Raw genomic sequence first — 23,634 nt, 5'->3', positions numbered from 1 at the left:
GACAATGGGTAGTAGACACAATCTGTGAGGTCATTTACAAGAGTAGCTGCTACGTATGTATTCACATCTGAACTCTGCTACTTGTGGGAGTTGTTACCGAACTTCTCTGGGCTTCAACTTTCTTCCCTGTGAACTGGGAAAAATAATAGTACTTTTCATGGAAGGTTTGTCAGAGCATGAAATAAGCCAATTTATGTAACGTGACTAGTGGTTTTTGACAAATAGCAAGTGAGTACTCACTAAATGTTAGTATTGGCATTGGAATTACTCTTAGATTTAGCATATGTCATTGAAGAAGTGACAGGAAAATCACAGCCTTGGTCATCCTTATCTGTATTATGAACTCACATTGAAATTGCAGCAATATGTATGATTAAATTCCTCACACAAACAAAAACATCAGTTTCCATAGATAACGGCTAAGCCATTTTTATGATGTAGTTTCAGCCTGGCTATTCAAAAGCAATTTTTAATCTCAAAAGTTTCACAAAGATAGCAATTACAATACAATCTTATCTTTGTTTTAGACATTTAAAACATCTTATTTGCTTTCACAGTGAAATTGGGTTCTTCTCCTTCCATATTTTCTTTCGCAATTTTTAAAAAAAATTTTATTTATTTATCTTTAGAGGGTAAGGGAAGGAGAGGGGGAGAGAAATATCAATGTATGGTTGCCTCTCATGTGCCCCCTGCTGGGAACTGGCCCGCAACCCAGACACGTGCCCTGACTGGGAATTGAACCGCAATCGTCTGGTTCAAAGGCCCACGCTCAATCCACTGAGCTACACCAGCCAGGTTCTTTTGCACTTCTTTCTGTCTCTTATTCAGAGCTCTTTGCATTTCTGAGAGCTACCAAATCCTAATGGTTCTTGCTGTCGCTTTAGAATTCTGGAAGGTTTTAAGACAATAATTTCTCATTTGCCAATTTCCAGAGTCTTCTCTTCCCCTAATCAAATCTGTCACTGTGTGCCTCTTGTCGCTCCTTCTCCTTGTCTAAGTCAACAGTCAAGGGCAAACTCCTTTTCCTTGTTCATTCCTCCTCACCTGCTATCTACCTTATTTCGTGATTTGCTAGATTCATAGACTCCTGCATTTTTTGAGAGGAGAAAGGAATAGTATAACATACTGAGAACCTCATGGAGAAGACCAGAACCTGTCAGAGTAAACCATACAGGTTCCACATTTCACATAGTCAGACCAGGAATTGGGAAGATCATCATAAGACATTCCTATTCATCTACGTTCATCCAAGTGAGAAAATCTTAGTGGTAACTAGTATCTCATGAAAGAATACATTTTCATTTGTCTACATGCTGCCTCTGAATGAAGTAATGATAAGTCTATAAAACCTGATGTGACTTTCTAACATTCTTGCCACACAAATAAATGCCTTGCCCTCATAGTAGTCAGGTCCTTTGGAACAGTTAATATGGCAGAGACTAAAAGTTCAGTAGCTCATGATTCCCATTTACTCTTCCTGAAGTTAAATTGGGAAGCACTTTTCCTCAATAGGATATGGGTGGAAGTGATGTATACAATCTCCAGCCTGGGTCATACAACCCCACGGATTCTACAATGTCTCTTCTCCTCCACCGACCTTGGGCAGCTGTGAGTTTAGAAAGCTGGTTGCATAACAGTGGAACAGCCTGGATCGCCACATTACCATTTGCGGGACAGCTCCCGAGGAGAGCACTTCAACCTCTATTGGACTACAAGACAACCATGCAATTAACCTTTACCATATTAAGCTATTGCGACTTCAGGGTTTCTTGTTCGAATGAACTTAGTGTAAGTACATATGCGCTAAAGCTTCACATAGCTTAACACTGCCTAGTGTAGAAGTGGAAGCCACTTCATCTAAAAAAACATGACTTTTTTCTCAGAGGATATAGCTAATCTGAGATTCAGATGTCTGTTTAGCAGAAGGCCTTTTTCTGCCAGAAAAAAAATATCTATAGAGGGTTTTGATCAAATACTCAGTCTGATCAAGTTCCCTCCAATGGGCTCCCTTATTTAAGATTTCCTAAAGGCTACCCTTTGGTTAACATTTAAGGGCTTTCCAAACTGACCCGTAAATACAAGGTTTGAAAGAATTAAATGCATGTAAAGTGCTCTGCACAACACTTGATAAAACATAGTCAAAAAGTATTGCCTTTCCCTTTTCTTTCTTTTATTCTGAAGAGTTATAGTCTAGTAAGTGGACAAAAATATAGTGCTGTGTTGGGGGACAGAGGAGGGAGACGAGGGAGGAGAGAGGGAAGAGAAGCTGGGCTGGAGGGCAGAGCATGGGAACATACCGCTTGTCTCTGCTGTGCACTTCTTCCCACCCTTCCCTTCTCCACTCGGGGCCCTCAAATAAAGAAGCAAAAAGTACACCTGTTACTTTTTCTGGGAAGGAATTAACTGATTGACTTTACGTTCCTACATAAGCGTGTCCATCAACTGTGAAGCAGTTTTAAAAGATGGTGCAATGTGAAAACTCAACTCATTTTATAGATTTACTTTTAAAGATTTTATTTATTTATTTTTAGAGAGCGGGGAAGGGAGGAAGAAAGAGAGGGAGAGAAACATCAATGTGTGGTTGCTTCTCATGTGCTCCCTACTGGGGACCTGGCTCGCAAGCCACACATGTGCCCTGACTGAGAATTGAACCAGCGGCCATTTGGTTCACAGGCTGGCACTCAGTCCACCAAGCCACTAAACTCAATTACTTTTAAGATCAATATTAGCCATCCATTTTCCTCTAATCTCTACTTGGCTGTTCATGTCAGCTTAAATGTAATTTTCTTTTCAAAAGTCTACATTAAAAATCATTACATTTTTATTCTTGATAGAATTGTATCCAGTGTACCCGGCATTGAATTTGAAGAATGTATCTTTGATGCTCACCTTGGTTTCTTTGATTTTCTTTTGGATTGCGTCCGTTGTGTAGGGCCCCTCCTTCCAGGAATCTAGCCTGGCTCTGGCCTGCCCCAAGACCTGCTCAGCTTCGTCCTTTGCCTCCAGCCATTGTGTTGAATCCTTCAACATTTCATTCAACTGTTGCCTCCGGTTCTGAAGGTGTTCTTGTACTTCATCCCACTGATTCTGAATTCTCTCAACTGGAATAAAAGGAAAAAAAAATAAATATACAGGATTTAGTCTTCAGAAGACATTTTCAAGTCAACATCCAAATAGCTCATGTTTTCTATTACTCATTAAAAACTGTTCACCTCGTTAGAGCTAGGGTGATGGCCAACTGCATTCCTTACTTGCTTTTCAATGACAAATATAAGCTCCCGTTAAATTATCTTCCTGAAGGTCACCTAGAACATTAGCAGTGTATGTAAACATTTAACTCAGTTTGTTCTCAATGCCTAGAACCAAATGTGAATAAACTTCTAGAAAGGTTCTATACCAGAATACACCAGACACCTCGCCCGTGCCACTTTGATACCCAGCAGTCTGACTGCCAATGCCGTCATTCAGGTTTCATTCCTTGAAGGCTGTGTGTTGCCATAAAGAGCTCGTTTTGCCATCTAAGTGGTGGGCTAGATGCACCAGCGAGCTGGCACTTCCCCTCTTCCCTCTCCGCCTCCCAGGAGCAGCCTATAACCAATGATGGATGGTAGTAGACGCTGGGGTATGAATCTTCTAGCTCCCATGGAGCTAAGGGAGGGAACAGTGAGGCGTGTGTTTTTCAAGGGTTCCAGAGCTGTCCCAGGGACATCAAGCCCCAGCAGACCACCAGGGTGACCTGCTGGGTAATGCACCATCCTTTAATGGCTGTCTTGCCACACCTGCCTCGCCTCCTCACTCCCCTACTGATATTTTTGTCAACTTCCAAATAAAGCACTTGCTCTCAAAACCTTTTCCAAGGGTCTTCTTCTGGGGCAAGTCAAGAGCAGACAGGCATTCTGGAAACTTCTTGTAACAATATCTAAAAATTCATGCCAATTATATTTGGTGAGGATGACAGGGTCATAAGTGAGGCTACTTTTTGGTATCATTGTGAGTCAAAGATGGAAGATGGATGGCCTACAGATTGTGCTCTGAAATACTTCATTTTGGAAAGTTAAACACAAATATGACCACACTATTTTGTCTTTTCCATTAATGTCCACATCATCTTTTCTTTATGCTGGTTTCATGAAATGGAAATAAAGCCATAGGAAACAAGTGCTTAACCAGCATCTATTTTATCCCTTTAAGTGAGACACCTGAAAGGCATTCTAAATCTTCCCTAAGCCTCACTGACTACCATATGTAATTGGTTACTAATTTGTCTAATCTAGAACTTCCCTCTTCCCACATAGTACCATGGCAAAGCTCTAGTATACTTTGCCCACACGTGTTAAATAGACTCCATATAGTCTCTCACCTCAAGTCTCTGGTTTTCACTGTAATGACTACACTTTTTTAAAACATATTTTATTTATTTACTTTTAGAGAGAGAGGAAGGGAGGAACAGATGGAGAGAAACATCCATGTGTGAGAGATACATAGATCGGTTGCACCTCCCAAACTGGGGACCTGGCCTGCAGCCCAGGCATGTGCCCTGACGGGGAATTGAACAGGAGACCTTTCAGTTCACAGGCCCGCACTCCATCCACTGAGCCACACCAGCCAGGGCTAATGTTTACACTTTAGACAGTAATAACTAATATAGGTCTGGCCACACACTCTCCTATTTAAACCCTTCAATGTATCTGCACCATCCTCTGGAGTATCTTAGATCGATACACATGCTCCTCTGTGGTCTGGCCCAAATAGTCCAAGAGACTTATTTACAAAAGAACAAGTGACAACACATTCAGGGTGTGGGATATTCATCAAAGGTAATACAAGAACTAGGCCTCACAGCAGCGGTATTGCTGCTACTACACCAGGCACAAGAAATGACAAGAGGGAGAAGCGGCCAGGAGCCGAGAGTCATGGGGAAAACCACCTTCAGATGAGCAGTAACCTTCTGTGAAGGGACACAGTCCGCCGGAGGCAGCTTCACGGGGAGGCAACCAGGAGAATAAATATCCTGACCTCACTCTGCCTGCTCTCTTCAATGTCCTGTTAGGGCTCCCCAGTGGCCAAAGCAACTGGAAGCCAAAGGGCATGGGAGGTCTGCAATGACACAGAGCAACCTCCAAGAGTATGCAGTAGGGTAGTGAAGGGCAAAGACTGGCTGTGGGTGGACAAGGGAAATGTACACAGCGTGGTGTTATAAAATCCCAGGTCTTCCTTCATCATGTCAGTTTAGGCCTTCTTCATTAACCCTATTGCTGCCGCTATAAAGTTTGGGAAGTTAGGACTTAAATGAGGACTTGAGGTGTTTGGCAAATGAGCGTGAAGCGTAGATACACACTACCAGACCAGGGATTGTGACATGAAATCAAGAATCGGATACTTGGAATATGTGAAGCCAAGTAAGTGATACCCATTCCTTTTATTGGGTTCATTTCTTTTTTCTTTTTTTTTAAAGATTTATTTATTTTTAGAAAGAAGAGAAAGGAGGGAGAAAAAGAGGGAGAGAAACATCAGTGTGTGGTTACCTCTCACACGCCCCCTACTGGGGACCTGGCTTGCCACCTAGACATGTGCCCTGACTGGGAATCGAACTGGCAACCCTTTGGTTCATTGGCAGGCCAGTGCTCAATCCACTGGGCCACACCAGCCAGGGCTATAGGGTTCATTTCTGTCTGGATGTTTGATGTGTGTTGCCAAACCAGTCAACGTATTGTATTCCAACTTCAGATAACACGGTCAGACCTCTGTGTAATGTCAGTCTCTCATTGCAATTGTTGAGCACTATTATTTTTTTCTGTTTGTTTCATTATTACTGTGGAGCCCACTGGGCAGTACAGCACCTGTTATAGCTGAGATTTAGAGTTCTTGATCATTCCACTTAATCTTGAGTTTACAAAATGAATAGTGTCAATGGTATTCTAAGGAACTGTTTAAACTATAAATAAAAATGTCGGTAAGTGTTCTGAAATATTTTTCTAGCACAGAACAACATAGAAGTGATTCTAATTACAAACCATTTCTTCATCCTATCATAGCAGGCTACTTTATTATGCATAATTGGCACTGTTTTCATAGCCTATTGTCATATACTATGTGTAACTGAAAATAATAAAATTAACTTCCCTTAAAAAATCTTTAATTCCAAGTTGCCTGTGCCTAAATCAGACTTAATTAGTGACATTACACTATCCTAACAACATTTTCAGAATGCTTAGTGTTTCTTACATCAACAGGGAAAGCCATTCATATTCATGCCCGTGAATTTTGTATACACCCTATGGCCCATTTCAACCAAGGTAGATATAAACCATATTTTTTAAATGGCCATTCTTGATATGAAGAAGTGGTTTTTCCTATTATGTGGGTAGATATTTAATGTGGAAAAACGAAGGAACTTTTATAGCCTAGACCATTATTTCAGACAAACATTCAATTAAAGTTTTCATCCCAAAGTGGGTAAGTGTGTGTAATGCAGTGACATAAACTGGTTCCCTGGTGATGTGCATCCCATGAAGAATCTACTTTTGCATCCTTGACCTTCAACTCCACACGATCATCAGATAATACTTCACTAGATAAACTTATAGGCTACAGACTCACTAGCAATCCTTCTACTCCTCTAAATCCTGCTACTCATCAATCCACCCATCTGGCCTGTGGGCCCCCATTCTCTATACCACCTACTAGATAACAGGCATTATGCAAAGCGCTGGCTGGGTAAACAAAGGAGTGTCAGATTCCCCGCCTTCTGGTTGGTGCCTGTTAGATGGAGGTATTCCTCATTCTCTATCAAAGAATCCAGGATGAGCAGCTCCAGGGAAAAGGATAATGAGTTCAGTCTTGGACCTACTCAGTGGGAGGTTCTGAGCACATTCCACACAGACCTATTAGTGCGGTCAGAGGGACCTGAGGTGCTGTCACAGAGCTGTACGGGGTGGGGCAAAAGTAGGCTTAGAGCTGTTCGCATGGAAAATGACACGATAATCAACAAATCATAATACAGGAATAATCTCTGTGGTTTGCATACTCACAACTGTCAACCTAATTTGTCTCTCCCCGTGTATTTTGAGAGAGAGACAAATGCAGGATGAGAAATTGTGTCGGAAGAGTAACAGAAGCCATCGATGTGAATGCATTCTCATCAGCATGGTGTACTGATGAAGCAGAACAGAATGTGAAAAACATAGAAACAGACTATAGCAAAAGTAGCCAATAAGATGAAACACGGCTAGAGAGGCAAGACTACTTGGAAAGTGTACTTTCGTAGAAACATGAACAAGAATGAATTTCGGAAACACTTTTGAATGCCTCAGACATCACAAGAGATGACAAAATTCATATACAAGAACATTTACTTAAATGCCTACTTTGTTTTAAGCTCTTTGCGTGTATTGTCTCATTAATCATTATGATGACCTTAAGAGGTAAGTATCACCGTTTCTGTTATTATTGCTGTTCTCGCATTGAACAGATGAAGAAACACAGGCGATGCTAAAGAGCTGCTTTAAGGTCATCCAGATAATGAAGAGCAGGGCCAGCACTTGCACCCAAGCAGTCAGGCTCCCCAAAGCCCATGCTGAAAGTGCCCACTGGCTTTGACCAACTGGGATTCCTTGAAGACCACACAGAAAAAGATTTGGGTTGCAGTGCTAGAAATCTGACTGCAAGAAGTGGACAAATGAATCAGTCAATGACGGATGAGAGTTGGAAGACAATTACCCCTAATGGGTGACAACCACTGTGAGGTGTATTTTTCTGTTTCTCTCAGACGTCACTCAGCAGGGTTGAATGGCAGTGGCCCACAGGGATAACCTGCTCAATAACTGGCTCCGGTACTGGCTTCTTTCCTTTCCCTGTTTCCCTGAGCCATTGCCCTACTCATCCTTCCTGGGATCGCCTGAAGCACCTTCACTCCAATCATTTGTGTGAAGGTCTGTTTCTGGGAGAACCTAGTCTAAGTTACAGTTCAAGTTAAAAACAAAAACCCTAGTGTACAATCCAGGGTTTGATTGCAATAACTATCCAATGACTTATGCATGTAGACTATTTCAATCACTCATGCTTCCTCTTCATAGAGATGTAAAAAATGCCACTTCCAAAGCTAACCCTTGCTGAACACCTGGAGTCTTTCCTCTGGCAAAGCAGTCACGGCCCCTTTGTTGCACTTCAGGTTTACATAATTCGAACTCTGGCTTACATCTTCTACATTACCCTTTTATTTCCCCTTTATTTTTCATGACCCCCATCAGAAATAAATATTTTCTGGATATCCTTTGTTTCTAATACTGCCTTTGCATCCCCCTCCCCTTTTTGTATACAACGTGTTCGCTGTCATGTTTACTGGTAGAAGATTCTCATCTGATAAGAAAAAGATAAATTAAAAGGCATGGAAGGGGAATCCTGTCAGCTAAATTAATCAATGATCTCTTACATTCTTTTTAAAAAAGCATTTCTTTCTTAAACATTTTATTTATTTATTTATTTATTTATTTATTTATTTATTTATGTCTCGAGAGAGGGGAAGGAGGGAGAAAGAGAGGGAGAGAAACATCGATGGGTTGCCTCTCACATGTCCCCCTGCCCCAGGGGGACCTGGCCCACAACCCAGGCATGTGCCCTGACTGGGAATCGAAGCGGTGACCCTTTGGTTCACAGGCTGGTGCTCAATCTACTAAGTCACACCAGCTGGGGCTCTAACATTCTTAAAGTGAATGTAGATCAGTTGGAATCTGTTGGCATGTCTTGTTGCTTCAGCTTGTCTTTTAAATGAAATTTTAGATGGAATAGTATTGAAAAGTACATGTACATATTGGGTAAGGATTTTTTAAGGGCACTTTCAAATTCTGAAACATACTGAGCTCTAGAGGATAATAACAACAATAAAATATCACATTGTTGTTAACATAAGTACAATTAGATGAATACTAGAAAGACAGTCAGCAGATGTACCTCCCCTTGTGAAATAACCAACCATATGTGAGCATTCATTTTGCATAGCGGAAATTATGGAGAGATTATTTCCTTTGCAAAAGGATTCACCATGAGATTTCCTCATATAGTCAATTTATCAAGTGTATTTAAAACATTATTTGACTTGCATTTCACCCCTAGGTATTGCACAGAGATCCATGCAATCACCAAAAGACATGTCACCAAAAGATATGTACTACCCTGGAAGAGTCCCCCAAACAGGAAACTAACCAAATTCCTATCTACTGTAAAACAGATAAATACCTTGTGGTATATTTCTCAATAGAACAGTATCTAGCAACAGGAATGAAATATCTACAACTAGATGCAATAATATATATTAATGTCACAGACATGCTGTTAAGGGAAAAATGCCAGCTGAAAAGGAGGACGTACTGTTTCGTTCTGTGTACCTGATGTACAAGACCTGGGAAAAGTAAGAACACTCTAGAAGTTGCAATAGCAGTGACTCTTGTGGGACTGGCAGTCACTGAAAGAGATAGGATGGGGGCTTCTCAGGTTCTGGGCATTTCTTGATTTGGGGGATGATCACACACATGTATTGTTTGTGCAAATTCACCAAGCTAGACATTTATGATGTGTGCCCTTTTTCTGATGCATACTGTCCTTCAATAAAAATTTAATAAAATATTGTTCGATCTGTAAAATGTGTTCTAATATAACTTTAGGAAATTCATCTTTTTCAAAAGGGTTGCAACCTGTGAAATATGCATCATGGTGGCAGATATGAATGAGAGTAAGAGATACATGGTTTTGCTAAGGACATGATACATCGTAGATGGGAGATCTGTGGGACAGAGAACATTTTAAAAATACTCATTGGACAGTGAACCAGACAAGGCTCATGGAAACAAATCAGAATAATGAAACAGCTATTCAGTTACTCAATGAAAGACGCAAAGTAGTGTCCCAAGAGTAGAACCTGCAGAAACGTATAGGAAAAAAATTTAGAAGTTTGATACATGTTCCATTTTGTCAGGGAATGGAAAGGAAACATAGTATCTGAAGATCATCAAAGAGAGGCTAGTATCTTGGAACTGGACCGCTGTGGTGGCTGGACTTCAAATAGACATGGTAATTGAACAACAATGCAAATGACAGAATTTTACCACACTTACAACCCTTCATCCAAGATATTATTATCAGTTTTTATCTAGGACCTGAATGATAGAGCAAAGATATAGTATGGCAATGTATTTGGTCCTTAGAGCTTATACTGTTAGATGTACATTTATACTACATTCATCTGACATACAAAAGGGAAATAATAAAATATATGCATATAAACTCAGGCAATCTGTGCATGATGGTAATTGAAGAGCTATCCAAATATGTCCATTTCTTCTCTCTGAGGTGCATCATGAAATGCTTCTCAACTGATTTGCGCAGTAAGTAGATGCTGGATAATGAAGGGAAATAAATAACTGTTGCTCAGACTCAGGATGACAGACCGGATCTCAGCATGTGTCCGGATTTATGGATCTCCCCAAGTGTCAAAGTGGAAACACAGCAATCATGTCGAGAACCACAATACTGTGGAGAAGGAAACGGTTCCAGTGATTGAGTACTCACCAATCTATCACCTCGGGTTTTTAAGCTACCTATGTTTGACCATCGATATACATTATTTTGATATAAATCCCCACAACATCTCTCCATGGGAAAAAAATGTTATTTTCGAAAGTGAAATGATCGCATTTTGAATGTTCATTGCAACAGAACAAAGAACAGCTCTGTAGCAATTTCTGCATGGAAGTTACAGCCTGAGAATTAGAAGTTACTGTGATTAGGTTTTAGAGAGACACCTTGACAATTCAATTTGCAAATGTAGATTCACCACAGCTTTAATTGCCTCCACTGAAACACTGAAATAATGATAGCTGTGCAACCAAAGCATTGCTGTGAAGGTAAAGTTCAATAATGAATAAAAGCATCAAGAATCACACTAAAGCGAGGTGTTACTGCTTCTCTCTACGGAGAAGCTTCAACAATGCATTACTGTCATTGGCAAAGGTGTGTGATCTGCTAAGGAGAGCACACTGTGGATTTCAGGGATTCCCCAGAGTACAGAAGAATTCAAGGTAGAACAGATTGAGCTGGAAGAGTTAAATTGCAGGGAAACCTTTGGGGTCATATGGAGAGGTGAAGAGTAGTGGATAGGGTCCGGCAGAAGTAATGTCTGCTCCAGTGTGGTTGGTAGGGTGATAATATGGGTGTCATAATGTATAGTTTTAATTAGAACATGTCACCTAAAATATCATAGGATGTGCTTGAGTGTGCTAGTGTTATGTTACAGAATTGCATGCTTATGATTTTGCAATCAAACAGGGGTGTTATTTGTGCCAGACCCTGTATTTAACTATGGCCAACTGTAGGGAAAATGATCCCAAAAGAAATTAAGACCATGAGCTCTGAACTATTTGTTAGAGTCAGAAAAAAGATGCGAGACTCACAACACACTGTCCCCCGAGACTAAAATAGTCCGCAAAATGTTAGGCATGATCGAGAAGGGAACTAGAATCCAAGAAACCACCATTATTCTACTTTTGTACAAAGTTATGATCCAATCATACCTTGAGAAATGGGAACCTATTTCAAAGTTTGACAGTAAGAGACTTACAAGGAGCCCTGGCTGGTGTGGCTCAGTGGATTGAGCATGGGCTTGTGAACCAAAGGGTCACCGGTTCGATTCCCAGTTAGGGCATATGCCTGGGGGGGTGGGCCAAGTCCCCAGTAGGGGGCGCTCGAGAGGCAACCACACACTGATGGTCCTCTCCCTCTCTTTCTCCCTCCCTTCCCCTCTGTTCAAGAAAAATAAATAAATAAAATCTTTTAAAGAAAAGGCTTACAAGGAGCCAAGGAAAGTGAAAGAAATAATAACCAAAATTAGAGGGAATAATAAGATTTGTTCCTCTTAATTCCCCATGGCATTTAAACATGGTTCTAGAGAAGACTCAGCTATAGTTAAGCTCTGCAAAGTCTCAAGTTCAACCCATTAAGAAGAGGAAGAAGTAGATACGCTAACCATGAAGTCAAAGTTAGCTGGTGGTAATGGGCATTCGCTTTATTTAGGAACAGGACAGGAGGCGTGCAGCTGCTGTGCAAACGCAGAATGAAATGTCTGAGACATTTGGGACCAAAGACCTGACACGAGAGGGCAGTTATAGGCATGTGATTAAATCCTAGTCACTATTCACCAATTTTAATATCTGATTGTTCTCCAAACCCCGAAAAGCTAGAATTTGGGAATACTCAAGCATTTAGTTTAAATTACTGGAAAGCAGAGCCAGAATCAATGACTACGTTGAAAATATTTTATGATGTTAATCTAACATTTATGGTTAATTTGAGATGACAAAGATCAGTCACTTCATGCTGTTTCCACACTCAGTTTACTCTCTGTAAAATGGGGGTAATAATGACAAGAAGATTAAAGAAATAATGGACACAGGGCTCTGAGTGGAACATTTGGCTGCTAGTGTTCCCTGGTTTATAGGGGTAAAGGCAGGCAGTCAAGTACTTTTGTAACCCACTGGACTTCTCAAATCCTAAGCTATAAAGCAAAAGTGGGCAGTAGATTGGATAATTCCTGGGGTTCTTTCTGGCTCTAACAGTCTGTGACATACATATTCCCTAATGCTTCTGTCAGAGGTAGTGGTTAACTTTGCAAGTTTCTTGGGAAGAACTTGTCAGCCCAGTCAGTGCCTTGATGAACAAATAGCATAGCAACAGCCATGTGTGTTTCCCCTGGATGGACCGTTGGTATGATTGAGCTTGGCAATCTTATATTCATTTCTGCTACAATTCAGTTAAAATAAACTCAAGGCAATCTAGCAAAAAACTTCCTCTTCCCTTTATTTTTTAATTAAGGTGCAGTTGACATGTAACATTATTTTAGTTTCAGTTGTAAAAGAGAATGATTTGATACTTGTACATACAGTATTACAAAATGATCGCCACAAGAAGTCCAGTTAACACCCAAAAGTTGTTTCCTTTCTGGGGTAATAACAGTTTTCTGTACCTTGGGAGGGGTGTGTATCACACAGGTGTACCCACTCAGGAATACTCGCTGGATGGTACTGAAGAGGAACAGAATTTGCCATCCCCAAAGATGCCATTTTGGCATATTGATAATTTTGAATTAGTTACTTTAAAAATCAGCCAGTATAAGAAGGACACTCTGACCCGCTCTCTCCCCCTGAAAGCGGGAAATGAATCCCCCATGTGGAAGGTGCCCTGCCTGTTACCTGGAGGGTGGGGGGCATCCTTGTCACCCTACTAATTTACTAGTGCACGCCCAACCTTCTTTGTCTTGTCAATTCTTCATGCATGTATTGTTTCTTTGTCTAAAAGGTATAAATGCTGCTTGCTTTGGTCCCTTCTTCGAGTCTCATATTTCTTTGAGCTCCTGTATGCACAGAATTAAATTTGTTTTTCTCTTATTCATCTGTGTTATATCATTTTAATTACTAAGCCAGCCAAAGAACCCAGAATGTAGGGAAATGCTTCCCTCCCCTACAGTTGATATAGGACTTGTGCATTTGACACTATGTAAATTTTGCCGCAAGCAAAAAAACCAACAATAACTGTGAATGAATATTGAGCTCCCATTAATGATGTGCATACTGAAGTGTTTAGGAGTCGAGTGGGGATGTTTCCAGACTTACTTTGAAATGCATCTGAAAATAACAGAGTTTGATAGGCAGCTAAATGGATGGAGTGATACAGCAGAATCTAGATGCTAGGTTCATGGACATTCACGTACGATTCTTCCAGCTTCCCTGTGCATTTGAATTTTTCATAATACAGTGCTAGATACAATGCTCTCTCACAGCCAGCACATAGCAGGATATTACTTAAGCAGCTTTCTAAGTCACTAAGATCACTTTCTAATTAAGAAAACAATACCATCTGTGGAATACGGAAGTTTACAGGCTAGTAAACAGAATTTACAGGAGTGGAAACGAGAAAATGTTTTATTCAAAGTCATACCCAGTGTGTATGAAGAGGAGTTAAAAATGGAATTCAGGCAGATCTCTTAATTTCCTAATCAACCGACTGTCAAAAACCATACTATCTCCTTTAAAATTTGCTGACTATGCTAATAGAGAAAATGAGCAAGTCCTCTGAAGAAAGCTCGTTCTCCTGTTTTGGTTAGAACACACAGGGGAATGTGCATCCCACACAGAGATGAATTACAGTAAAAGGAGGACTGCACTGCTGTCCCTGATTGGAGAGTCGGAGATTCTGAGCAAATGCCAATATCCAGTCACAGTGAAACACATAAGCTACTTTATTAATTACATGCAGAGGCAGCTTTTGAAATGTACACTCTGACCATTAAAAAATAAATAAAATAAAATAAAATAAAATAAAATAAAATAAAATAAAATAAAATAAAATAAAATAAAATAAAATAATGGCTTCCTTTGGCAGGGGCAAGCCATTGCTTGAGAGGAAAGCTTGAAATTGGGGGAAATGCTTGACCTACATTTGTGCAAACAGCATTGCAGTTTATAAGCTTAGGTCGCTCGCAAGACCCAGAAAAGAAGCTACCTAGATCCAATATAGACACAACATGTTGCTGGACCATCCATCCGTGTGGCCTGCTTTAGCCATCAACTAACTGAACGCCAAGTGTAGAAAATACGGTTCTCATTACTGGAAAGGGTTCAGCAAGACTCCATCAAATTGGAGCTAAGGGTGGTAGTGGTGTCAGGTGGGTACTGGACTGATCCAGGTGATCATTTCCTAAGTTACACAGACATCTCATCACTGTGTTGAACATCTGAAATGAATATAATATTGTAAGCTAATTGTAATTGAAGGAAAAATTTTCAGAAAAAAAACTTAATAGCTAAAAAAAAAGTCAATTGGAGTTAAAGAGTACCACTACAATTCCAGCAGCATAGATTTACTACCGTGTCACCAGCATGCGATGCAGACAGTAAAATGCACTCATCACTGTACATTTGTGCATCAAAAATGGATGCATTTTGTTGGGAATATAAATATCTGAAAAAGGCACTATTTTTCTCCCTGAACACACATTAAATTTCATCCCTCCACTTTGTCACTCAAAGTTTTATTGACAGGCACTGAACATTAAAGTTCTACCTGAGCCCTGGCTGGTGTGGCTCAGTGGACTGAGCGCAGGCCTGCGAACCAAAAGGTCCCCCGTTCCATTCCCAGTCAGGGCACATGCCTGGGTTGCAGGCCAGGTCCCCAGTAGGGGGTGCGAGAGAGGCAACCACACATTGATGTTTTTCTCCCTCTTTTTCTCCCTCTCTTCCTTTCTCTAAAAATAAATAAATAAAAAAAAATCTTTATTAAAAAACAAGATCTATCTGAAAATCAAAGTGGGTGCTTTCTCATATATATATATATATATATATATATATATATATATATATATCAACTCCTATATATATATATATATATATATATATATATATATATATGATAACTCTTTGGACAGAAACTATGGGTGAAGAAGCAAAATACCAGGTACTATGTTTTGATAGACTTCCCCATATTTCTAGTCTTTCTTACCTTCTGCTCTCCGGGGTTAGGTGTCTCTCCCGCCCATGCCTAATTCCCTCCTTACCTGACTATTCCAAGTCCTTCCACCACCTAAAAGAAGTGGTTCTGCTTTCCATCCATCCTGCATCTCCTATCTCAGTTTAGAATCTCATGTGAAAAGAAAACAAGGAACTAAACAAATTCTTTCTTTGGGCCCTACACCCCCTCTGGCCAATGCAATGTCTTTCTTCTTCATGGAATTGGTTCCTAGCCACGCTGCTTAAAAAATGGCTTGTGTCCTGGTAGCATCAGCATCACGTGGGAGTTTGCCCAAAAAGACAGTATCTCAGGCTTCAGCCCAGACCCATTGAATTGGAACCTGCGTTTTTAAACAGGATTCCAGAGGTGATCTGTATGCACGTTGAAGTTTGAGAAGCACTGGTCTACACTCATTATTTCCACTTTCATGCCTCACATATCCCTCTCAGTCGACTGCATTTTGACTTCTGCCACTGAAATTACTTGCGAAGATGATAGCAATGACTTCCAAGCTACTCCAGCATGGAAGAGTCATAAGTCTTTATCTTTCCAGCCCTTCCTTCAGTATTTTCCAGCACTGATGAGCCTCCCTTGAGGCCTTCTCCTTCTGATTGCCATGGCAAGATTTGTTTCAGATTTTATTCTGCTTCTTTGGCTACTTCCTCAGCCTCCCCTGCTCAGCTCCTAAATGTTACTATTCCCTCCGGGTCTCCTTCTGACCTTTTCTTTTCACTTTACATATTCTCTCTGGGAAGTACACTTGTTAATGCTGCTTCATTTACTACTTTTACAGTGATCAGAGTCAAATCCGTATTTTAAGCTGAATCACTTGCTTCTGAATTCCCTATGCACATTGCCAAACCCCTACTAAATTGCTTTTAAATATTCAATGTATCCAAAATTGATCACATCATCATCACCCTTCCTCTCAATCACTGACAAACATCAATTCCTCCAACTAGTCATTCTAGGCGAAACCTAAAAATCATACTTGATTCCTCTTTCTTCCTTATTCTTTAGCCAAGGTGTTAAGTCATTCGTAAAGCCTCTTTAATTGCTCACCTACCCTCTCTATCACCCAGTTGTCTTCCCAAGACTATTTCATTTAAAAGCTTTCCAATGTCCTTTCTTATTTAATGAATCACTATCTTGCCTGCATATTTGAACCAACTAAAGTATTTTATATCTTTGTTTTTAATTTTTTATTGTTCAATTATAGTTGTTACCATTTCCCCCCATTACTCTTTCCTGCCCCACCTGCCCCAATCTCCCACATTCAATCCTCCCCTCTCTTTGGTTTTGTCCATGGGTCCTTTATATATGTTCCTTGACTTGACCCTTCCCCTTCTTCCCCCATTCCCCCCCTTCCTCCATTGGTTACTGTCAGTTTGTTCTTTATTTCCATGTCTCTGGTTCTATTTTGCTTGCTTGTTTGTTTTGATGATTAGGTTTCACTTATAGGTGAGATCATATGGTGTTTGTCTCTCACTGCCTGGCTTATTCAACTGAAGTATTTTAAAAGATACCAATGTCCGGGCCCTATTCCCGAAGATTTTGATTTAAGTCAGTTGGGTTGGAGTCAGGTACGGTCTTTTTTTTTTTTTTAATCGACATCTGAGGACAGTTTTATCATTGCTTTTAGAGAGAGAGGAAAGGAAAGAGAGAAACATCAATGCAAAAGAGAAGCACTCACTGGTTGTCTGTCATACGTGCCTGAACCGGGGATCAAACCCACAACCTAGGTATGTACCCTAACTGGGACTTGAACCCTCAACCTTTCAGTTATGGGACAATGCTCCAACCAACTGAGCCATATCACCCAGGGCAGACACTGGCATTTTTTCAAAGCTCCCCCTAGTGATTCTACTATGCAGCCAGGACTGAGAACCGCTGCTCTAATACTAGCTTTTGCCCTCCCCATCCATCTAAAACTCTGGTTAGAGAAGATTTATAAAGATGCAAATCTGAGTCTGCAATCACTTCTGTAATTCCTTTAATAAGTGACCCTTCTATTGCTGTCAGGATAAAATCAAAACTCCTGACTTGACAGGATCTTCTGGAAAGTACCCCTTGTCTACTTTTCCAGCTTCTTGATTCTCATTGCCTGTTGTGAACTCTATACTCCAGTTTTAAAACTGCACAAGAGTCCTCTATGCGTGAGATGCTAGCACATCTCATGTGTATCTCTAGTTATACTCTAGCCAGAATACGCTCTCCCCCTTTTCACTCGGCAGTACCACAGGTCATGTTGTTCCCGAACATTTTCTTCTGTCCTACCCACGCCTTACTTCGGGGGCTTGGGTAGGGGACCCTGCCTTATGGTTTCCACAGCACTCTACTCTTGCCTTACCTCTGAAGGCACTGATTCCACTATTTGGCAGCTGTTGCTTTACTGTCTGCTTCACCCACTGAATGGTAATTACTTGAGGATGGAGAATGTGTTTTTATACTTGGGACTCAGCCCAAGTTTGGCATGTAGGAGGGTGTCAAGAAATGCATAGAAAAGGTGAACACAACTCAGGTCACAAACAAGAATTCCCGAGCTACTGCAAAAACAGAAATCATCGTGAACGTGAAATAGAAAAACGAAACAAATATATGCAGTTAGTCAATGTTATAAAGAATGTATACGGTGACTTTTTTTTAGACTTTGTGAAAACGGGGCTTTTATCCTAAGGGCAAAAAGAACAAATGAATTGATAGAGTAGAGCTTCGATGGATTCCTTTAAGTGCTTCTCCAGACGAGTAACATGTGAAATTAAAAATAAATACAGACCAATCAATTCTGGTCCATTTGACATATGTACTGTTATTAAGACAAACACAAGCTCAGTAATCTCAAACATATTTTATACTAGAATGTTGGCTGAAAAGCCAGAAAGGAAAAAGTATGCAAGACTTGAGCTGCTGTTCCCAGGCCACATTTTAAGATAATCTTTGCTTATTTAAACCTCAGCAACTCACACATGTTATGGTAAATGATGTGAAATATGGGGAAGATAAAAAGCAACTCCTTCCCTATCCTAATGATACCAATTCAAGGGAAAGAAAATCCTTTCACACAAAATATGTAAATCAACTTTGAACATTAGTATAGCAACTCCTAAAATAGGATAGAAGCTCCTACAGTGAAATGCTTGAGTTTATTAGGAACAACAAAAGGTTTTGTGTTGGCTCCAAATATTTCCATTTACCCCTGAGTAAATCATAAATACAGATCAGAGAAGAAAGAGCCGGAAGAGAGACAAAGCCTTGGCAAAACATATGGCTGAGAAACCCAGGAACAGAATAGTATAAGTGCCTTAATTTGAAATGGAAATTCTTCTTAAATAGAACTTCCACAATAAAAGAAGAAATAGGAAATTTTTAAATGAGGTAATCTGTGAGGAAAGTGCTTTATAAGTTGCAAAGCTGTCAGCAAACATAAGGTATTATTATTATTTTCTTTAAAATGAGATATAGAATAGCACGGTGACTATACTATTTCCAGCCAATGAATGGAATCATTTAAAACCATATAAAACTGATGCATTTTAACCAAAACAAAAGGAAGGACACGCACGCATTGCCTGCACTTGGGCTCAAGCAAGGTATGCTCTGGTTCTGATAAGTTGTTATCAATAAAGAGCCATCTGATTTTCTGATAATGATTTGTCTTTATATATTTATTTGTTCCTTTGTCTGTCCATTCACTCATTAAAAGCTTTTTCTTGATGATCTACTATGCGTTGAGACTGAGTTGGAACGTGTACAAAAATCAAAGCTGCATAAGGGGTAATAAACATTTCACACGGAAACTACCTAATTCAATATTCATATACATTTGGAATCTATGCCTTTAGGATAGAATCCACTTATTTGAATATGTCACTCATGATAAAGAAAAGCTAAAAGAGGGGCCTGTCACATCTGCCACTGGCCGTGTGAGTTATGGTAAGGAATTTGGTCTTTGTCAACAGTAATCGGCCACAAGTTTTCACGCATGGGAGTGGCATGAGCTGATCTGGGTTTGCAGAGATGAGTCTGGCCACTTACTGGAGAACAGGTCGGAGAGGAGGGCAAGAAAGGATACAGAAGCGCAAAGTAAGCTGGTAGGACAGTTCAAGCAAAACCTGATGGTGACTGGGAGATCGAAAGATAAGAACACATTAGAAAAAGATTTAATAAGGGTGTCAAACTCCTCTTCACCAGGGGCCACATCAGCCTTGTGGTTTCCTTCAAAGGGCCAAATGTAATTTAGGACTGTATAAATGTAACTACTCCTTAACTGTTAAGCAAGAGCTCGGCGCTGCCGCCAGGTAGAAACAAGATGCGGGGCTGGATAAAACAAGGTGGAGGGTGGGATTTGGCCCTCAGGCCTTGTGTTTGCCACCTGTGCTTTAGAAGATGATGTGTATAGGACTTTGCCTACATTCTTCCCTCTGTACAGAATGGTATATGCCTGGTATATGAGAGGTGCTCTGTGGACACTTCTGATGGAAAATGAATGGGGTTACAAAAATCTTGCAGCTCTTTAAAGGGGTTTTAGAAGCTCTGGTGTGGTCATAGAATGACTTTTCTCTCTCACAGGAAAAGATGGAACTGATAGATGCTGACCACTGTGGTTCAGTAAAGTCCCTTCTAGAATACAGGCTACATCAAATACCTGCAAATTCTTAGCTTCGAGCCTGTTTATCAGGAAATCTTACTTGCTTGAGGTTTTGTTCTTTTCAGCTGGATTTTTGAGTAACTTGTAGATAAATGAATGGGAGACAAAAGCGGACCTTCTTTGTATCACCCAGTGGTGAAAGAGGTTGCTGTTGGACACTGATGTGGACCTGCAATTCCACATTGAATGTAAGGCTATAGTGATCCACAAAAGGAAAAGTAACGGGACAGGTTGCCACGTGGAATGGATAAAACAGGCAAGCAGTCTGAGGTGTCAGTATGAGAGCTGTCATTCATGTAGTGATACATGACCAAAGCTATGAGTAGAGGGACTAATGCAAAGCCTTGGGGATGTTCTGGAGAGAGGCAGGCTGAATGCAGGAAACCAAATCGAGAGATTTGGGCAAAGCTTTATTATCCTTGTGTTCAAGGTAAAGGCTTTGGAGATGAAGCTGGAGAAGCGGTCCACCAACTAAGCAAAGCGAACGTCTTGGGTGGTCCCTGGTAGCTTAGGTGAAGTGGTTAGAGTGTGGACCACAAGAGATTCGGTGTAAAAGAAAATGGTGAAAATATTTGTAGAGTTCACTTTGGCAGTTAACAAAGCAAAATTGGATAGGAAAGTTAAGGGATGTGCGTTGCCCTGTTGTGGGAGCAAAGATGTGGAAGAAGAGTACAAGAAAGCAGAAAATTTGGCAACGTTTCCCAGAGCCCAGTGGGTCAAAAAAAGGTTAGAAGGCTTCCGCTTGAAATTTAATTTACAATACAAATGCACACTAAAATGAAAAATGTTGAAAAATGACTAGACCAGAAAATTCTACTCATTAGTCAGTCAGGTTAGAATGCGGATCTGTATCCGTCACTGCATACTAATAATCTTCATCCAATTATTTAAAGGAGCTCATTACTTATGAAATCTCTAAAGTTTTCTTTTCCACAAATTCTGTAATCTTTCCTGCTTTTCAACTATTTCCACCAAAATGACTCTCCTCCTCTCTACGCTATCTTTGACTTCATCAATATACTGCTTGGCTACCTCAGACTCTCTAGTTTTCCTGTCTTCCAGCGTCCAATAGAAAGCACTTACTTAGTACAGGTAACCATTGCCAGTGCAAAGTTCCAGCTTTGGAACAAACTTATCTTTACCTTATACTGCAGGAGAACTAGCAGTGGCTCCAATGACAAGCATGCTCCCATGCCTTTCTCTTGGCTGGTGAGAAAGTACTATCTTATTCTTGAGAATTAGGAATAGTTGTGGCATGAGCTAGGAGAAAGCATGCCTGTTCATATGTTAGCTGCGAATCTGTATACAGATTCTCTCAATTTGAATACAGGTTAGGGAACAGCTTTGTCGTTAGGTATTTGTTTTGAAAGATTTTATTTACTTGTTTTTAGAGAGAAGGGAAGGAAGAGAGAAAGAGAGGGAGAGAAACATCAATGTGCGGTTGCCTCTCACGCGCCCCCTACTGGGGACCTGGCCCACAACCTAGGCATGTGCCCTGACTGGGAATGGAACCAGTGACCCCTTGCTTCTCAGTCTGGTGCTCAATCCACTGAACCACATCAGCCAGGCCTGTCCTTAGGCATTTTTGCACACACACATAAAGTATGTTAAATTTTCTCAAGAAAGGCATTAGCTAGAGGTTCAAAATAAAGTTAGTAACATTATTTCCCAAGACAAAAGATATGTGATATGAAACTGCCATGCTACAAGTCCCAATGGTATTAGGGAACTTTAATTTTATTGTTTTATTTTTTTAGCATTTTATTATTTTTTTAAACCAAATCCCCGTCTCTTGCTGCTTAATAAGCTAGCTATAATTTGGAACCTAATGAAAGGGTGTTTTTCCCCCTGAGTCTAAACCTTCCTATATTATCTCTTCATTATTCTATTCATTTTGAACATTTTAAAAAGTAAACAGATTTGAAATAGCTAATGTGAGAGGTTCATGAAAATCTCCATCCGGGACTTCATCATCCTAATTGGTTTATAGCCTGCTGTGCTGAATAGTTCTTCTACTCATCACAGTTTTTTTTTAACCTTAAAAATGAAAATTTCTATGTTGTGAAAACTAACCAGCAATAATAAGAGGCTAAAGAATTTTTTTAAATAGCTTCCACAGTGATCTTGGACTCCTTGGAGGCCTTTGTGTTTATGTTTGACTGGAGAAAATTATCTACCAGGTACCACAGCACACAAAGTTTTAGTTCACATTTTAGTAATGACAACAGAGCTGTGACTTCTCCCAGTGGGAACCGTGAGCCCATGCCTCCCCTCAGTTTTATATGACAGAAAAATTAAAGGAATAAACAATGATTAAAATGAAAGCCCTACATGGAAGTAAATGGTAGAAAGGATAATAAAGGTCCGGAAGAAAGATGAAGAAGAAACTGAATTTTACCACAGTTGTTCTGAACTGTGTTCAAAGGTAGATGTTCCTGACAGGAGAGGGGAAAGGTCAGCTCTTAAAGGCTCATAAATATGTAAAAATGTTTCATCATTGGTATTATTCCTACAAATACAGAGGTGCTTATATTTCAGGTTTCTGAGAAAGACTGGAATGACATTAAGTATATGCATTTACATGTTGCTTTTGAAACGGCTGCCCTCTATTAAAAAATGTACTTACTTTGTTCCTACCCCAAACTTGCTGAATACAATCTTCTGGCTCTTGGGCTAGTCGCATTCATTCTCAGCAGGGGGCAACAGTGCCCCAAGGGGGTGGAAATATGTTCCTGAAGGTCAAAAATTCTGAGATATATCTAAGGATCACTGCGGTCTGTGACCCTCCCAAGGGCTACAATATAAACAGATATTGAGTATATTTGTGGCATTAGAATTTAATGAGTGGTAATTAGCAAGAAAAGTCTAAGAAGGCTTCTTACAGGGTGATGAAGAACATAAGCTTGAGAAACAACGTACTAGTATAACATACTTTAACATTTTTTCTGTCTTTAAAGATTTATTTATTTATTTCTAGAGAGAGGGGAAGGGAAGGAGAAAGAGTTAGAGAAACATCAATGTGTGGTTGCCTCTCATGTGGCCCCCACTGGGGACCTGGCCCACAACCCAGGCATGTGCCCTGACTGGGAATCGAACTGGTGACCCTTTGGTTTGCAGCCCGCACTCAATGCACTGCACTACACCAGCCAGGGCAACATTTTCTGTATTTAAAAGGAATTCATTTTACTGCGTGGAATTAGGAAAACACAGAGGGGTAACAGAAGCAAAAATTAAGTTCACCTATAAATTTTACCAATGATAGCAGGGTAACCATTTCAAGTTACATACTTGGAATTATAATTGGTCTTGCTGGCTCTCCCTTTTCTTTTTCTTTTTGTCCCACAAAGTGAGGTTCACATGGCATAAATAATTTTATGTCCTACTTTAAAAAATAAAAACCTTAGCACTGATGTTGTAATCATTCGTTGCCTATG

At 40.2% G+C, this 23,634-nt stretch overlaps 1 protein-coding gene across 4 annotated transcripts in view; it reads right to left on the bottom strand.

The window, feature by feature from the left end:
- DMD (dystrophin) overlaps positions 1 to 23,634 on the bottom strand; it is a 1,990,869-nt gene that overhangs the window by 533,429 nt on the left and 1,433,806 nt on the right. For all 4 annotated transcript variants that reach the window (XM_053655812.1, XM_037127036.2, XM_053655810.1 and 1 more), the window contains one exon: positions 2,890 to 3,101. In XM_053655812.1, the coding sequence (XP_053511787.1) occupies positions 2,890 to 3,101 (212 nt within the window). The remainder of the gene's footprint in view (positions 1 to 2,889; positions 3,102 to 23,634) is intronic.

The sequence above is a fragment of the Artibeus jamaicensis genome, unplaced genomic scaffold (assembly GCF_021234435.1).
Source record: "Artibeus jamaicensis isolate MK-2021 breed Jamaican fruit bat unplaced genomic scaffold, CSHL_Jam_final scaffold_1283, whole genome shotgun sequence".
NCBI lineage: Eukaryota > Metazoa > Chordata > Mammalia > Chiroptera > Phyllostomidae > Artibeus > Artibeus jamaicensis.
This window is presented reverse-complemented; position numbering and strand designations above follow the sequence as displayed.